General features: G+C 40.2%; 1 protein-coding gene across 1 annotated transcript; it reads left to right on the forward strand.

Annotated features, from left to right (window-relative positions):
• Nucleotides 1–1766: 1766 nt before the first annotated feature.
• LOC140679827 (phospholipase B1, membrane-associated-like) lies at nt 1767–18577 on the forward strand. Its single transcript, XM_072916111.1, has 6 exons — nt 1767–1863; nt 1934–1992; nt 9993–10060; nt 10323–10366; nt 18346–18486; nt 18549–18577. Exons 1-6 carry the CDS (start codon nt 1767–1769, stop codon nt 18575–18577), a joined length of 438 nt encoding a protein of 145 aa, XP_072772212.1.
• The last annotated feature ends 179 nt before the right edge of the window (nt 18578–18756 follow it).

An 18756-nucleotide genomic window follows, 5' to 3' on the forward strand; every position in this document is an offset into this window, starting at 1 on the left:
GTGTTATGACACATGTTTCATAAAATTTCCCATTTTCCTGAAATTCCGAAATTCTTATTGAAATAAATTGGGATTTTCTAAGTTCAACAACTTCTACTTCTCTCACATTTCTCATCAGATTTGAACCGTTCTACCATCAGAACATTCTTCTATGTTAGACCCACTCGACATCCATTGCATTCGGTCTCCCTAGAGGGGGGGGGTTACCCACATATGCGGTCCTCTCCAAGGTTTCTCATAGTCATTCACATCGACGTCCCACTGGGGTGAGTTTTTCCTTGCCCTTATGTGGGCTATACCGAGGATGTCGTTGTGGCTTGTGCAGCCCTTTGAGACACTTGTGATTTAGGGCTATATAAATAAACATTGATTGATTGATTGATTGATTCTATGTCTGGAAATTCAACCTGTCTTTTTTTTGAAGGCAGAAAATTCCTCGGTTTTCCTGGTAATCCCCATTTTCCGTAACACGTATTTAAAAAAAAAATTGTCACTACTCTCAAATTTGCAGGAAATTCCTCTTGAAATTAATGGGGGTTTTCTAAGTTCAACAATTGCCACATTTCCCACGGATTCGAACCATTCTACCATCCACACACTCCACTCACCCTGGACATTCAAGCCAACATGTTTCCCAGGTCAAAATGTTCCCCGATTACCAGGAATTCCCAAGGTTGTGTTTTTCTTTTGACTACTTCTCTCACATTTGTCATCGGATTTCAACCGTTCTACCATCAGAACATTCGTCTTAGTCTGTAAATTCAAGCTATCTATTTTTTGAAGACAGGAAATTCCTCGGTTTTCCTGGTAATTACCATTTTCCTTAACACCTACTATTCTTTAAAAAATAAAATTCACTACTTCCACATTTTTAGACCTATTCGCAAAATTCCAATGCCAACCCACTTAGTTCACTTAGAGCAATCGTGTTATGACACATGTTTCATAAAATTTCCCATTTTCCCGAAATTCCGAAATTTTCAGGAAATTCGTCTTGAAATACATTGGTATTTTCTAAGTTCAACAACTCCTACTTCTCTCACATTTGTCATGGGATTTCAACCGTTCTACCATCAGAACGTTCTTTTTCAATTTTTTGAAGGCAGAATATTCCTCGGTTTTCCTGGTAATTACCATTTTCCTTAACACCTACTATTATTTAAAAAAAAACGTCACTACTTCCACATTTTTAGACCGTTTTGCAAAATTCCAATGCCAACCCACTTAGTTCACTTAGAGCAATTGTGTTATGACACATGTTTCATAAAATTTCCCATTTTCCCGAAATTCTGAAATTTTCAGGAAATTCGTATTGAAATACATTGGGATTTTCTAAGTCCAACAACTCCTACTTCTCTCACATTTCTCATCGGATTTCAACCGTTCTACCATCAGAACGTTCTTTTTCAATTTTTTGAAGGCAGAAAATTCCTTGGTTTTCCTGGTAGTTACCATTTTCCTTAACACCTACTATTCTTTAAAAAGAAAGAAATTTAATTCTGTCTCTGTTTGATTCCTTGCTTCTTGTCTTGTTTAATAAATGTCATCAGTGTTTGAACCTGACCGTTCCTTCATCCACACTCTCCACTCACACTGTATAATCATGCATTTCAGTTCGACCTGCATGTTTCGCGGCAGGCGCACGCAATTTTCTCCAGGAAATTGCACAGATCCTGGTTAGGTTAAAATTGCAGTTTTGGTTCATTCTGCTGCTTGTGAACATTAGCCACTGTCAACAGCCTGAAGAGTGTGTCGGACAGTCAATCATGAGGTTCTTCTTGCAGCAGGATTTCCTCCACGCTCGTCTTCATCCTCTGCTCCAGTGTCCCGACATGAGTCCCTCTCCCAGCATCCCAACCTCAGGTCACTGTCACTACTCTCATGTCATGACCTCATGAAATCATTGCAACGCGTTTTTTCTGCTCTGTTGTAGTCGAGTGTGTGAAAGCTGCAGACGTCAAAGTCATCGCCGCGCTGGGAGACTCCTTGACGGTGAATAACACTGTACCGTATATACTATGTATGCTGAATTTCCCCCAGGGATCAATGAAGTACTTTCTATTCTATTCTATTCTATACAGTCGTGGTCAAAAGTTGACATACACTTGTAAAGAACATAATGTCATGGCTGTCTTGAGTTTCCAATACTTTCTACAATCCTTATTTTTTTGTGATAGAGTGATTGGAGCACATACTTGTTGGTCACAAAAAACATTCATGAAGTTTGCTTCTTTTATGAATTTATTATGGGTCTACTGAAAATGTGAGCAAATGTGCTGGGTCAAAAGTATACATACAGCAATGTTGATATTTGCTTACATGTCCCTTGGCAAGTTTCACTGCAATAAGGCGCTTTTTTTGACCACTCATCTTGACAAAATTGGTGCAGTTCAGCTAAATGTGTTGGTTTTCTGACATGGACTTGTTTTTTCAGCATTGTCCACACCTTTAAGTCAGGACTTAAACGTGGGAAGGCCATTCTAAAATCTTCATTCTAGCCTGATTTAGCCATTCCTTTACCACTTTTGACGTGTGTTTGGGGTCATTGTCCTGTTGGAACACCCAACTGCGCCCAAGACCCAACTAATGATTTTAGCTTGTCCTGAAGAATTTGGAGGTAATCCTCCTTTTTCATTGTCCCATTTACTCTCTGTAATCAAAGATGAAACCAAAATTGAGCTGTTTGGCCACAATACCCAGCAATATGTTTGGAGGAGAAAAGGTGAGGCCTTTAAAGGGGAACATTATCACAATTTCAGAAGGGTTAAAACCATTAAAAATCAGTTCCCAGTGGCTTATTTTATTTTTCGAAGTTTTTTTCAAAATTTTACCCATCATGCAATATCCCTAAAAAAAGCTTCAAAGTGCCTGATTTTAACCATCGTTATATACACCCGTCCATTTTCCTGTGACGTCACATAGTGAAGCCGACACAAACAAACATGGCGGAAAGAACAGCAAGCTATAGCGACATTAGCTCGGATTCAGACTCGGATTTCAGCGGCTTAAGCGATTCAACAGATTACGCATGTATTGAAACGGATGGTTGTAGTGTGGAGGCAGGTAGCGAAAACGAAATTGAAGAAGAAACTGAAGCTATTGAGCCATATCGGTTTGAACCGTATGCAAGCGAAACCGACGAAAACGACACGACAGCCAGCGACACGGGAGAAAGCGAGGACGAATTCGGCGATCGCCTTCTAACCAACAATTGGTATGTGTTTGTTTGGCATTAAAGGAAACTAACAACTATGAACTAGGTTTACAGCATATGAAATACATTTGGCAACAACATGCACTTTGAGAGTGCCGACAGCCCTGTTTTCATCAATTAATATATTCTGTAGACATACCCTCATCCGCTCTCTTTTCCTGGGGGTCTGGCGGCAGATTTCTTTGACTTTATCGTTGGAAATGCATCTGCTTTGAGTGTCGCAGGATATCCACACCATACTTGCCAACCTTGAGACCTCCAATTTCGGGAGGTGTGGGGTGGGGCGGAGGGGGGGTGTAGTTGGGGGCGTGGTTAAGAGGGGAGGAGTATATTGACAGCTAGAATTCACCAAGTCAAGTATTTCATTATACATATATATATATATATATATATATATATATATATATATATATATATATATATATATATATACATATATATATATATATATATATATATATATATATATATATATATATATATATATATATATATATATATATATATATATATATACATCCTGAAAATATGCAAACAAAACTGTGTTTACATAATTGATACTTCAAACTTGCATAAATAAATATTAAGGAATATAACATAACTTGGCTTCTGAGAGCTTCAAAATGTAATGAATAAAATGTTAAAGTTGTTGATAAACAAGCAATTATTTTAATAATTAAATATGCCCATTTTAAATGAATTATTATGATCATTTAAAATTAATTGTTTAAAATATGTTTATTTTAATGTATAATTATATGGCTGAGTGTAATAAGGAGTCAGAAAAAATACAAATAAAAATATAATAAATTTTGATGTTTTTAGCTAAATATAGTAAAAACATTTTTTTTATTTTTTTTTATTAATATATATATTTATTTTTAGGTAAGATAAACATAATAATACAATTTATCTATAGTCTGGATGATTTAGTTCTTGTCACCCTGTTGTCCTCCCGTCATGAAAAAAGACTGTCCTCACTCAGGTCGCATGGAGCTGGAGGGGGCGTGGCCTCCAGCTCCGGCTGAAAATCGGGAGATTTTCGGGAGAATATTTGTCCCGGGAGGTTTTCGGGAGAGGCGCTGAATTTCGGGAGTCTCCCGGAAAATTCGGGAGGGTTGGCAAGTATGATCCACACATTCTTGCCATCTCTGTCGTAGCATAGCTTTCGTCGGTAAAGTGTGCGGAACAAACGTCCAATTTCTTGCCACTTTCGCATCTTTGGGCCACTGGTGCAACTTGAATCCGTCCCTGTTCGTGTTGTTACACCCTCCGACAACACACCGACGAGGCATGATGTCTCCAAGGTACGGAAACAGTCGAAAAAACAGAAAATAACAGAGCTGATTTGACTTGGTGTTTGTAATGTGTTTGAGAAAATAGCGGATTGCTTCCCGATGTGACGTCATCCCTCCGAGAGCGAATAATAGAAAGGCGTTTAATTCGCCAAAATTCACCCATTTAGAGTTCGGAAATCGGTTAAAAAAATATATGGTCTTTTTTCTGCAACATCAAGGTATATATTGACGCTTACATAGGTCTGGTGATAATGTTCCCCTTTAATCCCAGGAACACCATACCTACCGTCAAGCATGGTGGTGGTAGTATTATGCTCTGGGCATGCTTTGCTGCCAATGGAACTAGTGCTTTACAGAGAGTAAATGGGACAATGAAAAAGGGAGGATTACCTCGAAATTCTTCAGGACAACCTAAAATCATCAGCCCGGTGTCATGATCCGTGGTCCAGATCATGTTTTGTTATGTTCTGTTAGTTTTGGACTCCAGTAGTTCCTGTTTTTTGTGCACCCTTGTTTGTTTTAGTTACCATGGTTACTTATTATTTCCACCTGCCTCTGATTAGTGTTCGCCCGCTCACCTGCTTCCCGAGCACTAATCAGACGCATTATTTAGGCCTGCCTTTGCCGGTCAGTCGGCCTGGCGTCATTGTTCGCTTCATGCCTGGTCCACGTAAGATTTGTTTGTTCATGCCACAGCCAGTAAGTAGTGATGGGTTGATGAGGCGTCATGAAGCGTTTCGACACATTGCAAAACTGTATTGATACTGTGTTGATACTGTGTCACTAAATACTGACATCTGCTGGACATAAAAAATCCCTACAGGCAACCTATGGACCGACTCAACTGACACTGATTTTATGACCTAGTACTGTATTTTTCGGACTATAAGTCGCAGTTTTTTTTCATAGTTTGGCCGGGGGTGCGACTTATACTCAGGAGCGACTTATGTGTGAAATTATTAACACATTAGCGTAAAATATCAAACAATATTATTTAGCTCATTCACGTAAGAGACTAGACGTATAAGATTTCATGGGATTTAGCGATTAGGAGTGACAGATTGTTTGGTAAATGTATAGCATGTTCTATATGTTATAGTTATTTGAATGACTCTTACCATAATATGTTACGTTAACATACCAGGCACGTTCTCAGTTGGTTATTTATGCCTCATATAACGTACACTTATTCAGCCTGTTGTTCACTATTCTTTATTTATTTTAAATTGCCTTTCAAATGTCTATTCTTGGTGTTGGCTTTTATCAAATACATTTCCCCCAAAAAATGCGACTTATACTCCAGTGCGACTTATGTTTTTTTCCTTCTTTATTATGCATTTTCGCCCGGTGCGACTTATACTCCGAAAAATACGGTATATACAATAATATAAACCAAGTCATTGTATTTCATTTAGGATTATTTCATATCTTCATTTAAATAAAAATATCTTTTTATCTTTTTCAGATACAGTCAATAAATAATGCGAAATGTATCATAACATGGAAATCTAAGAGAACGTGTTGTGAATGAGGATGCTTGTGGACTGGGAATTTAAAAAAAATTTTTTTTACACATTTTTATTTAAAAAAACCCAGTTTTTCCAACGTATTAAATTTTAGACGATTTGTCTTCCATCCATCCATCCATCTTCTTCCACTCATCCGAAGTCGGGTCGCGGGGGCAGCAGCCTAAGCAGGGAAGCCCAGACTTCCCTCTCCCCAGCCACTTCGTCCAGCTCCTCCCGGGGGATCCTGAGGCGTTCCCAGGCCAGCCGGGAGACATAGTCTTCCCAACGTGTCCTGGGTCTTCCCCGTGGCCTCCTACCGGTCGGACGTGCCCGAAACACCTCCCGAGGGAGGCGTTCGGGTGGCATCCTGACCAGATGCCCGAACCACCTGATCTGGCTCCTCTCGATGTGGAGGAGCAGCGGCTTTACTTTGAGCTCCCCCCGGATGACAGAGCTTCTCACCCTATCTCTAAGGGAGAGCCCCGCCACCCGGCGGAAGAAACTCATTTCGGCCGCTTGTACCCTTGATCTTGTCCTTTCGGTCATGACCCAAGGCTCATTACCATAGGTGAGGATGGGAACGTAGATCGACCGGTAAATCGAGAGCTTTGCCTTCCGGCTCAGCTCCTTCTTCACCACAACGGATCGATACAGCGTCCGCATTACTGAAGACGCCGCACCGATCCGCCTGTCGATCTCACGATCCACTCTTCCCTCACTCGTGAACAAGACTCCGAGGTACTTGAACTCCTCCACTTGGGGCAAGATCTCCTCCCCAACCCGGAGATGGCACTCCACCCTTTTCCGGGCGAGAACCATGGACTCTGATTTGGAGGTGCTGATTCCCATCCCAGTCGCTTCACACTCGGCTGCGAACCGATCCAGTGAGAGCTGAAGATCTTGGCCGGATGAAGCCATCAGGACCACATCATCTGCAATGTCCATCGCATCTGCGATGGTGGGGGAGGATGCCGGACAGACCTGGCAGGCCCAAACGCATTGTGAGGGTTTGCTGGGAACGCCTGGCAGAGTCTCCTGTCAGAGAGAGTTTCAATTCCCACCTCCGGAAGAACTTTGAACATGTCACGAGGGAGGCACTAGACATTGAGTCCGAGTGGACGATTTCTCTTCTTAGTTATTATTTTTCCGGCTGTAGAAAAGACCCGATCACAGGGCACAGAGGAGGCGTCAGTGCGACGCAGTTCGCGTATCGGTCACTTGACCGATACAGCTCATGATCGGTCACATGACTTTCTACAAGCAGTACGCGCACAGACACAGGGTTTTGCTCTATGAGCTTGACGCATGCGCCGATGCATCGGTGTTGCCGTACCCATCACTACCAGTAAGTTTTCCTTGCCATAGTCTATGCTAAGTATTTGCTTTAGCTCCAAGTGCGATCAGCCCGTTGTGCCTACGCCTTGTTTTCCGTTTTTGTACCCTTTTGAGTTTTGATGATTAAATCATGTTTTTACCTGCACGCCTTGTCCGGAGTAGTCCGTTTGCCTTCCTGGGAGAACGACCCCACAGTAAGCTGCGCAAACCACGTCGTGACACCCGGATGTTGGGTCTTGGGCGCCAAACACACGTCAAAAGTGGTAAAGGAATGGCTAAATCAGGCTAGAATGAAGGTTTTTAGAATGGCCTTCCCAAAGTCCTGACTTAAAGGTGTGGACAATGCTGAAGAAACAAGTCCATGTCAGAAAAACAACACATTTAGCTGAACTGCACCAATTTTGTCAAGAGAAGTGGTCAAAAATTCAAGCAGAAGCTTGTGGATGGCTACCAAAAGCGTCTTATTGCAGTGAAACTTGCCAAGGGACATGTAAGCAAATATTAACATTGCTGTATGTATACTTTTGACCCAGCACATTTGCTCACATTTTCAGTAGACCCATAATAAATTCATAAAAGAACCAAACTTCATGAATGTTTTTTGTGACCAACAAGTACGTGCTCCAATCACTCTATCACAAAAAAATAAGAGTTGTAGAAATGATTGGAAACTCAAGACAGCCATGACATTATGTTCTTTACAAGTGTATGTACACTTTTGACCACGACTGTATATGAATATATATATGTATTTTTTTCTCTCTCTCTCTCTCTTGGCTCTTGGCAAAGGCGGTCACACTCCCTCCCCTATCCGTGTCTGCCCTGCTTGCTTCTTGTCTCTCAGGTTTTGTTTAACTTTCCTGTTGCCTCTTTTTGCACCACTCGCCAACATCTAAACAATGGAAGTAGGGATGTCCGATAATATCGGCCTGGCGATATTATCGGCCGATAAATGCGTTAAAATGTAATATCGGAAATTATCGGTATCGCTTTTTTTATTATCGGTATCGTTTTTTTTGGGTTTTTTTTCTTTAAATTAAATCAACATAAACAACACAAGATATACTTACAATTAGTGCACCAACCCAAAAAACCGCCCTCCCCATTTTGTTTCTTTCTGTTATTAATATTGTGGTTCCTACATTATATATCAATATATATCAATACAGTCTGCAAGGGATACAGTCCGTAAGCACACATGATTTTGTGTGCTGCTGGTCCACTAATCATACTTGCCAACCTTGAGACCTCCGATTTCGGGAGGTGGGGGGTGGGGCGGGGGGCGTGGTTAAGATATATATATATATATAAGAAATACTTGACTTTCAGTGAATTCTAGCTATATATATATATATATATATATATATATATATATATATATATATATATATATATATATATATATATATATATATATATATTAATAAAATAAATACTTGAATTTCAGTGTTCATTTACAAACTACAACTCACAAACACTTTAGAGTTAGGCTCCACCATCAGAATGTGTACTTAAACTTATAAAGATCACATGGATATTATTCAGTGAGTTGATTCACCAAAACTAACCTGTTATACAGGAGGAAAAAGCACACAGGACGTTTCAATTGTTCACAGACTGGTCACGCTCATCAGAATGACAAGCCACTTCCGGTCTGCAGGTGATAGCATTCAATTGGGAAGAAACGCCCTACTGCCCCCTACTGACCAATGTGAATACTGATAAATGTGTAATGACAGCTCCAAAAACGAATTCAAACCACAAAATGTGACACATTATGGGTGGGTCACATATGCATGTACAGTAGATGGCAGTATTGTCCTGTTTAAAAGTGTCACAACATTGCTGTTTACGGCAGACGAACTGCTTTACGGTAGACACTGTTGTTGTGTGTTGTCAACACGTCACTCAGGTCCGCCTGAATTTCGGGAGTTTTTCGGGAGAAAATTTGTCCCGGGAGGTTTTCGGGAGAGGCGCTGAATTTCGGGAGTCTCCCGGAAAATCCGGGAGGGTTGGCAAGTATGTACTAACCTTTAACAGTTAATTTTACTCATTTTTATTAATTACTAGTTTCTATGTAACTGTTTTTATATTGTTTTACTTTTTTTCAAGAAAATGTTTTTAATTTATTTAACTTATTTTAATATTATTTTTAAAAAGTACCTTATCTTCACCATACCTGGTTGTCCAAATTAGGCATAATAATGTGTTAATTCCACGACTGCATGTATCGGTTGATATCGGTATCGGTAATTAAAGAGTTGGACAATATCGGGATATCGGCAAAAAGCCATTATCGGACATCCCTACTTGGAAGTGATCAACTTTCCTCTCAAGAAAACTGACAAGATCTCGGGTTGAGGGGAACCCGTCTGGCCTGTCGGAATGGTTAATTGTTGCTGGACACACGACAGACTCTTGGGACTCTTCACCCACCTTTTACGGAGCGCAGTAGTGGCGATTCGTCACCGTGTCTAACTGCACAGTGTTTGTCTAATCTTGAACGGGTTTTGTGGGGAAAATGAAATGTCGTTGCACTTGTGCAATGACAGTAAAGAGCATACCTTAAACATACCATACCCTATTGAAAACTAGCGTGGCGCCCTTGTGTAATCACCTTTTGTCTTTTAACAACAGACAGCTATTGGTGCCAACGGCTCCACCATTCTCTCCATCCCTTTTGAATTTCGCCAGTTGTCTTGGAGGTAAACGACAGCTCACACTCGCTGGACACTTCATTAGGTACACAATCGGCTAAAATCTAATGTCAGGAATTTTGCCTTTACAATAATAATAGCAGTGACAACTTGAGGCCTTAATGGCAACTTTAAGTTTAGCTAAACATTTAGTTTTTTTGCCTGTCTGATTGTCCTTAAAGCTTCATTTACCCTAAGTTGCTTCTATTAGCAGTAACTAGCATTCATAACATATGTTGTTGCTGTCCTCTCTTTCTTTCTATCATTGCAGCATTGGGGGCTACGGAACCTACCAGAATGTAATTACATTGGCAAGTAAGTTTATTCTTTTTTTTTTTCTTCCAAACTAATACTTTTACCCTAAAAATGTTCTTGTTAGCTTTAAGGACTTAAGATACCTAACCAATGAACAAAGTAATTAACATTTACCGTATTTTTCGGAGTATAAGTCGCTCCGGAGTATAAGTCGCACCGGCCGAAAATGCACAATAAAGAAGGGAAAAAACATATATAAGTCGCACTGGAGTATAAGTCGCATTTTTTGGGGAAATTTATTTGATAAAAGCCAACACCAAGAATAGACATTTGAAAGGCAATTTAAAATAAATAAAGAATAGTGAACAACAGGCTGAATAAGTGTACGCTATATGAGGCATAAATAACCAACTGGTATGTTAACGTAACATATTATTGTAAGAGTCATTCAAATAACTATAACATATAGAACATGCTATACGTTTACCAAACAATCTGTCACTCCTAATCGCTAAATACCATGAAATCTTATACGTCTAGTCTCCTACGTGAATGAGATAAATAATATTATTTGATATTTTACGCTAATGTGTTAATAATTTCACACATAAGTCGCTCCTGAGTATAAGTCAAACTATGAAAAAAACTGCGACTTATAGTCCGAAAAATACGGTACTTATGTCAAAATTAATTATCTTTAAGTTTTTTAAGTGATTTATATATTGTCAAAAAATATAGGTATTTATTTGGCTTGGAATTGTTATTGTTAAATAAATGAAAAATCCTCATGCAGCTAGCATAGATGTTAGCAGTCTGAGCGACTAGTGCAGCATTTCTAACTGAATAAAACAAACATTCATATGTTCTTGTAAAAGTTTAAATTTTCCAAGATCAAATTAAAATAAATTTTAAAATATATTTTTTTTCTTTCTTTTTTTTTTTTTTTAGGAAAACGCAATATTGTGAGAAAAAAGCTGTTTTACAAGAATTGTGTAGAAATATTTTAAGAAATAATGTTTTTTTTTTAAAGAAAAAAATCATGCCATTTTACTTGATTAAAGTCAAATCAATAATCAATAAAGTCATATATTTTTTTTAGAAAGAAAGTTGCAATATTGTGAGACAAAGTTACAAAGTATAAACAAGATTCTTTAGGGGTTTTCTGAGAAAGCTAAATTATGTAATATTACAAGATTGAAGTCAAATATCTTATAAAAAAAACCCATCTCCCTTTTTTTTATTTTATTTTTTTACAAAAAATGTTAGTAATATTTTGAGGGGAAAAATGGTCATTTTACAAGAAATATGTCGTAATATTTAAAATATTATTTTTTAATTTACAAGAAAACAATACGGCATTTTAATAGGTTTAAGTGAAATATATTGTGAAAAAAATTATTTTAAAAGTTAATTTACAAGATTTGTGTACAAATATTTATAGAAAAAATATTTTTGAAAAATATGTAATTTTACAAGATTAAAATCAAATATTATATTAAACAATTTGTTGTTGTTGTTGTTGTTTTTAGGAAAACGCAATATTGTGACAAAAAAATATTTTAAGAAAAACTTTTTTTAAAGCCATTTTACCTGATTAAAGTCAAATATATTTAGAAAAAAAAATATATATATATTTTTTTTTAAAAGAAAGTTGCAATATTGTGAGAAAAAGTTGTCGTACAAGATTTTTTAGGAGTATTAAAAAAAAATGTACAAGACAAAATCATGTAATATTACAAGATTAAAGTCAAATATCTTATGAAAAACATCCCCCTTTTCTTTTTTTTTTCTTTTTTTTACAAAAAAAAGTTAGTAATATTAAAAGTTAAAGTTAAAGTACCAATGATTGTCACACACACACACTAGGTGTGGCGAGATTATTCTCTGCATTTGACCCATCACCCTTGATCACCCCCTGGGAGGTGAGGGGAGCAGTGGGCAGCAGCGGTGGCCGCGCCCGGGAATCATTTTTGGTGATTTAACCCCCAATTCCAACCCTTGATGCTGAGTGCCAAGCAGGGAGGTAATGGGTCCCATTTTTATAGTCTTTGGTATGACTCGGCCGGGATTTGAACTCTCAACCTACCGATCTCAGGGCGGACACTCTAACCACTAGGCCACTGAGTATTGTGAGAAAGAAATAGTCATTTTGCAAGAAATATGTCGGAATATTTAGAATATAAATTTTTAATCTCCAAGAAAAAAATACGGCATTTTACAAGATTAAGGTGAAATATATTGTAAAAAAATAATTTTAAAAGTTAATTTACTAGATTTGTGTACAAATATTGTAAGAAAAAAGATTTTGGAAAAATATGTAGTTTTACAAGATTAAAGTCAAATATTATATTAAACAATTTGTTATTTTTTTGTTATTTTCCAGGAAAACGCAATATTGTGACAAAAAAATATTTAAAAACAAATATTTTTTTAATGAAAAAAAATATGCCATTTTACCTGATTAAAGTCAAATATATTTAGAAAATAAATACTTTTTTTTTTTAAAGAAAGAACAAGTTGTCGTACAAGAGTATTAGGAGTATTTAAAAAAAAAAAGTACAAGACCAGGGGTCTCAAACACGCGGCCCGCGAGACGTTATTTTGCGGCCCCCACCTTAATATGAAAGTTTAATGTTAGTGCGGCCCGCAAGTTTTAAATGAATGGCGCTTGACAGCGTTGTGTGCGGCGCTGAAGGAATCCACCAATCACGGTGTGGTATAAACTGACTTTAGTGTCCTCTAGAACCTGTCACCGCACCGTCTTTTTCTCCATACAAACAGAGTGCCGGCCTAGACACGTTGTATGAGGCTTACGCAGGCACACACAAGTGATTGCAAGACATACTTGAGGAACAGCCATACATGTTACACTGAGGGTGTAACATGTTACACCCTTGGTGTGAATCCACACCAAACAAGAATGACAAACACATTTCGGGTGAACATCCGCACCATAACACAGCATAAACACAACGGAACAAATACCCAGAATCCTTTGCAGCCCTAATTCACCTGGAAGTGTATTCTTACCCTGTGTTTCAATGTAGCCTATTGCCACATTTCTCTTAACAGTAAACCTTGCTTGCCTCACCATCAGCAGCTGTTAGACTATTGTAGTGAATCACACCAGAGTCATCATACATGAATCATATATTTAATGGACGTGTAAAAGTAAACAATGTGATAAAGAACAATCATACAATCATAGCAGTGACGTGCGGTGAGGTTGATGGCTGGTGAGGCACTGACTTCATCACAGTCAGATTTACAAACATATGAACCCTAAAGAGTATCTTATTCACCATTTGATTGGCAGCAGTTAACGGGTTATGTTTAAAAGCTCATACCAGCATTCTTCCCTGCTTGGCACTCAGCATCAAGGGTTGGAATTGGGGGTTAAATCACCAAAAATGATTCCCGGGCGCGGCGCCGCTGCTGCCCACTGCTCCCCTCACCTCCCAGGGGGTGAACAAGGGGATGGGTCAAATGCAGAGGACAAATTTCACCACACCTAGTGTGTGTGTGACAATCATTGGTACTTTAACTTAACTTTAACTTTACACATACAAACTGTAGCACACAAAAAAGCACATTTAATAAAAAAAAACATTATTATGGTCTATTATGGTCTTACCTTTACTTGTAAATTAAGTCCATGCGCCGCAACTAAAGCCCTCACTTAAACTTTCCACGTGCAAGATTGAATCTATTTAAAAAAGTGTAACCGAGGGTTTATAAATGTCGCCTATACTGTATGAAACTACAAAATAACAAACACGGAGGCTCCAGTTTACACGAGGACCACTTTATTTACCTTCTTTCAAAAACTTCCGCTCCACTCCGTGTCATCACTTCCGCTCTTAGCGCCTTCAAAATAAGAGCTCAAGGCATATACTGTATAACAGCGCATAACAGGAACTTAACATCACAAAGAGGAAAGCCCATGAAAATAGGTTACAAAAGTTATTTAATAAGAAGCCAAAAAGTGCAAAAACAATAATGTTTGTGTTGGAGGAGTTGTGAATTAGATACACCTGCAGTCTGCAGGTGTACCTAATGTTGTGGCCCTGCAGTCATTCACAACTCCTCCAACACGAACATTATTGTTTTTGCACTTTTTGGCTTCTTATGAAATAACTTTTTTAAATAGATTCAATCTTGCACGTGGAAAGTTTAAGTGTGGGCTTTAGTTGATACAACAATTCTACGGCAGGGGTGCAGGAGGGGGGGTTACTGGAGCCTCAGCCAGTGCGTCTTTTGCAGCCGTTTTATGATCGCTCAGCACAAGAAATACGTTACACACATACAGTTGTTGACAAAATACACTGTACATTATATACCTCAGCTAACTAAACTATGGAAATGTATAATATAGTTCATATAGCAATACGGTCTCACTGCACAGCAGGCCAGCAGTTAGCCGAGTCCGGAATCCATGTTGAGGCACTGAGTGACGTGCCTCAACTGGCTGCTGTTCACCGCACCGTCTCTTCTCAGTATTTGAACGGCAAATGTGAAAATTCAGCGATTTTGAATAAAAATAATCTAAAACTGGTGAAGGTAAATGGAAAATAACTTTATAATATAATCACTGGATACATATAACAATTCAATTAATTTGTTTTCTTTTTACATTTTTTTTCTTTCCATGATGGCAGGTGAGGCCCCGCCTCACCTGCCTCTAGTGACTGCACGTCACTGAATCATAGATATCTGGTCAGGACACTGTGCTTGGAGGCTGGAATTGGCGGTCGTACTTGACGGTCTCAACCACTTCATGACTTCACAATAGTTATAGAGTACAAAACTAGATGTTGAGTAATCGCTCGACATACATCACGGACAATAACTTTGCAGGGCTTTGCCAGTCCAAATGTATTCGCTGTTTTTCATAGTCTGTCGTCGTCTCCCCTTTGACAAATGGACAAAAGTTTTTCGCTAAGTAGAATCACAGCTGACCTGGACATTAGAAAGTTCTCTTGCCGTTCAACTGGCACAACACACTCGTCGACAAACATATCCCACCAGGCTGCCGTTCTTCCAGGCCTTATCCAAAACTGTCGCTCAACTGTCTATGTTGCTGAGATGTGTTGTATCCGAAATAGCTGCAATTGCGCGTTTGCTTCTCTTAAGGCAGTGGTTCTTAACCTTGTTGGAGGTACCGAACCCAACCAGTTTCATATGCACATTCACCGAACCCTTCTTTAGTGAAAAATAAACAATTTTTTTTTCAAATTCAAGACAAAGTTATATGTTTTTGGTAGCACTTTAGTATGGGGAACATATTCTAAGTAACAAAGACTTAATTTAGAGTTATTTGGTTAGGGTTAGAGTAAGAGGTTTAGGGCCACGGTTAGAGGGTTAGGGTTATAATAAGACATTAATAAGTACTTAATAATGACTAGTTAAGAGCCAATATGTTACTAATTTGCATGTTAATAAGTAACTAATTAATGGTGAATATGTTCCCCATACTAAAGTGTTACCATGTTTTTTTTACTTGTGCACAAAATGAACCGTGCATGAACATCACCTTGTTCAAAGAACAAAACCAACACAGTGCATAAACTCACAACAAATTACACACCTGCAAAATAAATGATAAATGGGTTATACTTGTCAGATGAAGCCATGATCTTCAGCTCTCGCTGGATCGGTTCGCAGCCGAGTGTGAAGCGACTGGGATGAGAATCAGCATCTCCAACTCCTTGGTTCTCGCCCGGAAAAGGGTGGAATGCCATCTTCGGGTTGGGGAGGAGACCCTGCCCCAAGTGGAGGAGTTCAAGTACCTCGGAGTCTTGTTCACGAGTGAGGGAAGAGTGGATCGTGAGATCGACAGGCGGATCGGTGCGGCATCTTCAGTAATGCGGACGCTGTATCGATCCGTTGTGGTGAAGAAGGAGCTGAGCCGGAAGGCAAAGCTCTCAATTTACCGGTCGATCTACGTTCCCATCCTCACCTATGGTCATGAGCTTTGGGTTATGACCAAAAGGACAAGATCACGGGTACAAGCGGCCGAAATGAGTTTCCTCCGCCGGGTGGCAGGGCTCTCCCTTAGAGATAGGGTGAGAAGCTCTGTCATCCGGGGGCAGCTCAAAGTAAAGCCGCTGCTCCTCCACATCGAGAGGAGCCAGATGAGGTGGTTTGGGCATCTGGTCAGGATGCCACCCGATCGCCTCCCTCGGGAGGTGTTTAGGGCACGTCCGACCGGTAGGAGGCCACGGGGAAGACCCAGGACACGTTGGGAAGACTATGTCTCCCGGCTGGCCTGGGAACGCCTCGGAATCCCCCGGGAGGAGCTGGACGAAGTGGCTGGGGAGAGGGAAGTCTGGGCTTACCTGCTCAGGCTGCTTCCCCCGTGACCCGACCTCGGATAAGCGGAAGAAGATGGATGGATGGATGGATTTATACTTGTATAGCGCTTTTCTACCTTCAAGGTACTCAAAGCGCTTTGACAGTATTTCCACATTCACCCATTCACACACACATTCACACACTGATGGCGGGAGCTGCCATACAAGGCGCTAACCAGCAGCCATCAGGAGCAAGGGGTGAAGTGTCTTGCCCAAGGACACAATGGACGTGACTAGGATGGTAGAAGGTGGGGATTGAACCCCAGTAACCAGCAACCCTCCGATTGCTGGCACGGCCACTCTACCAACTTCGCCACGCCGTCCCAGACTGACTTCTGCCGTTTGCCGTATCCGTAATACGCAGATAGGGAGAAGTTTTTATTTACACGATGAGTCGGGTGTGTCTTGACCTCCGCCGAACCCCTGAGCCCGACTCACCAAACCCCTAGGGTTTGATCGAACCCAGGTAAAGAACCACTGGTATTCATGTGTGATTTCCACACGGGCATGTCTGGATGACTCGCCTCCATCTTTCTGGCGTCACTTCCTCTCCGAACTCAGTTTGTAAACGATCAATGAGTCCATACAAAGCTAAGAGCCGGAGATTCAAGAAATAGACAGCGCTCTTACCCGCTGGCGAGGAGGCGCGATGATGCCGATTGTTCTTCCGGCGAGGACAGCAAGAACTCCAGAGACAGCGTGCAGGTAGGACCAATTATTTATTTGCATATATCATACACGAAAACAGAAACAAACAAAACAAACGAACGCAAGGAGAGCGTGCCTAGCACAAGGAAAGCTAACGGAATAGCTATAAACGGAGAAGGCATAAGGCAACGCTTAGTTTAAGGAACACAAGGGATGAACGTGACAGTTGCGTAAAGCAAAGAAAAGCACCAGACTGAGTGACGGGAAAAGGCAGGACTAAATAGCTCTCTGATTAGTGCCCGGGAACAGGTGTGAGTCCCGAACACTAATCAGATGCAGGTGAAAACAATCAGCACCCATGACAACCAAGACAACACAAAACAGGGGTGCTGAAACAGAACTTAAACCACAAGTGACTCAAAACCCAAAATAAATTATGATCCAGCACCAGATGATAACAGGGGGACCTTAAACGATAGTTTAGTGTGGCTGACACGGTGTTTAGGCTAAATAATTATTCGTTTAAAGGGGTTATCCGGCTTAGTGTAGACCAGTGGTTCTTAACCTTATTGGAGGTACCGAACCCCACCAATTTCATATGCACATTCATCGAACCCTTTAGTGAAAAAATAAAAAAATAAAAAATTCTAATTCAAGACAAAGTTATATGTTTTTTTTACTGGTGCACAAAATGAACCGTGCATGAACATCCCCTTGTTCAAAGAACAAAACCAACACATGAACTCACAACAAATTACACATCTGCAAATCAGATGGAAAATTAGAGGTAACATTGTTTGGGGGTATCCATAATACGCCGATAGGGAGAAGTTTTCATTTACACGATAAGTTGGGTGTGTCTTGACCTCCGCGGCGCAGGCTCCACCGAACCCCTGAGGCCGGCTCACCGAACCCCTAGGGTTCGATCGAACCCAGGTTAAGAACCACTGGTGTAGACAAAGCCTAAGAAAACCCTGGGCGTTTTCGTTTTAAAAGCCATGCATTGTGTCGATCTGTGATCGAATTTGTCGTGCACAGATATTTTCAAACTCTTCAACCCCGGGCTGCTGGGTCCGTCCCCGGGTGCCACCTTTCACGGACGACCCGTCACCGTCAACCAGACCGGTTTCAACTTTGCTGTGACGGGACACAACACGCTGCAAGTCACCCTCACCTTTGGTCAATCGGGGTCAAAAAAACCTGTGTGCCTTCCATTGACGCCTTTGTCTGTTCTCTGGCAGGAACATGTCAGATCAGATCCGTCACATGATAACAACCTTCCAATCATACCCCGTACGTCTCATCTGTCGACCCAGAAGCACAATAAACACAGAATTGTCGTCGTTTACTTTAAATTACAGCCGCTTTCTTTTAGGGTTTGAGCTTCCACCAAGACTGGAAGGTGGTGACAGTGCTGATCGGCATGAACGACGTCTGTGATTACTGCAA

The sequence above is a fragment of the Nerophis lumbriciformis genome, linkage group LG26 (assembly GCF_033978685.3).
Source record: "Nerophis lumbriciformis linkage group LG26, RoL_Nlum_v2.1, whole genome shotgun sequence".
NCBI classification, from domain to species: domain Eukaryota; kingdom Metazoa; phylum Chordata; class Actinopteri; order Syngnathiformes; family Syngnathidae; genus Nerophis; species Nerophis lumbriciformis.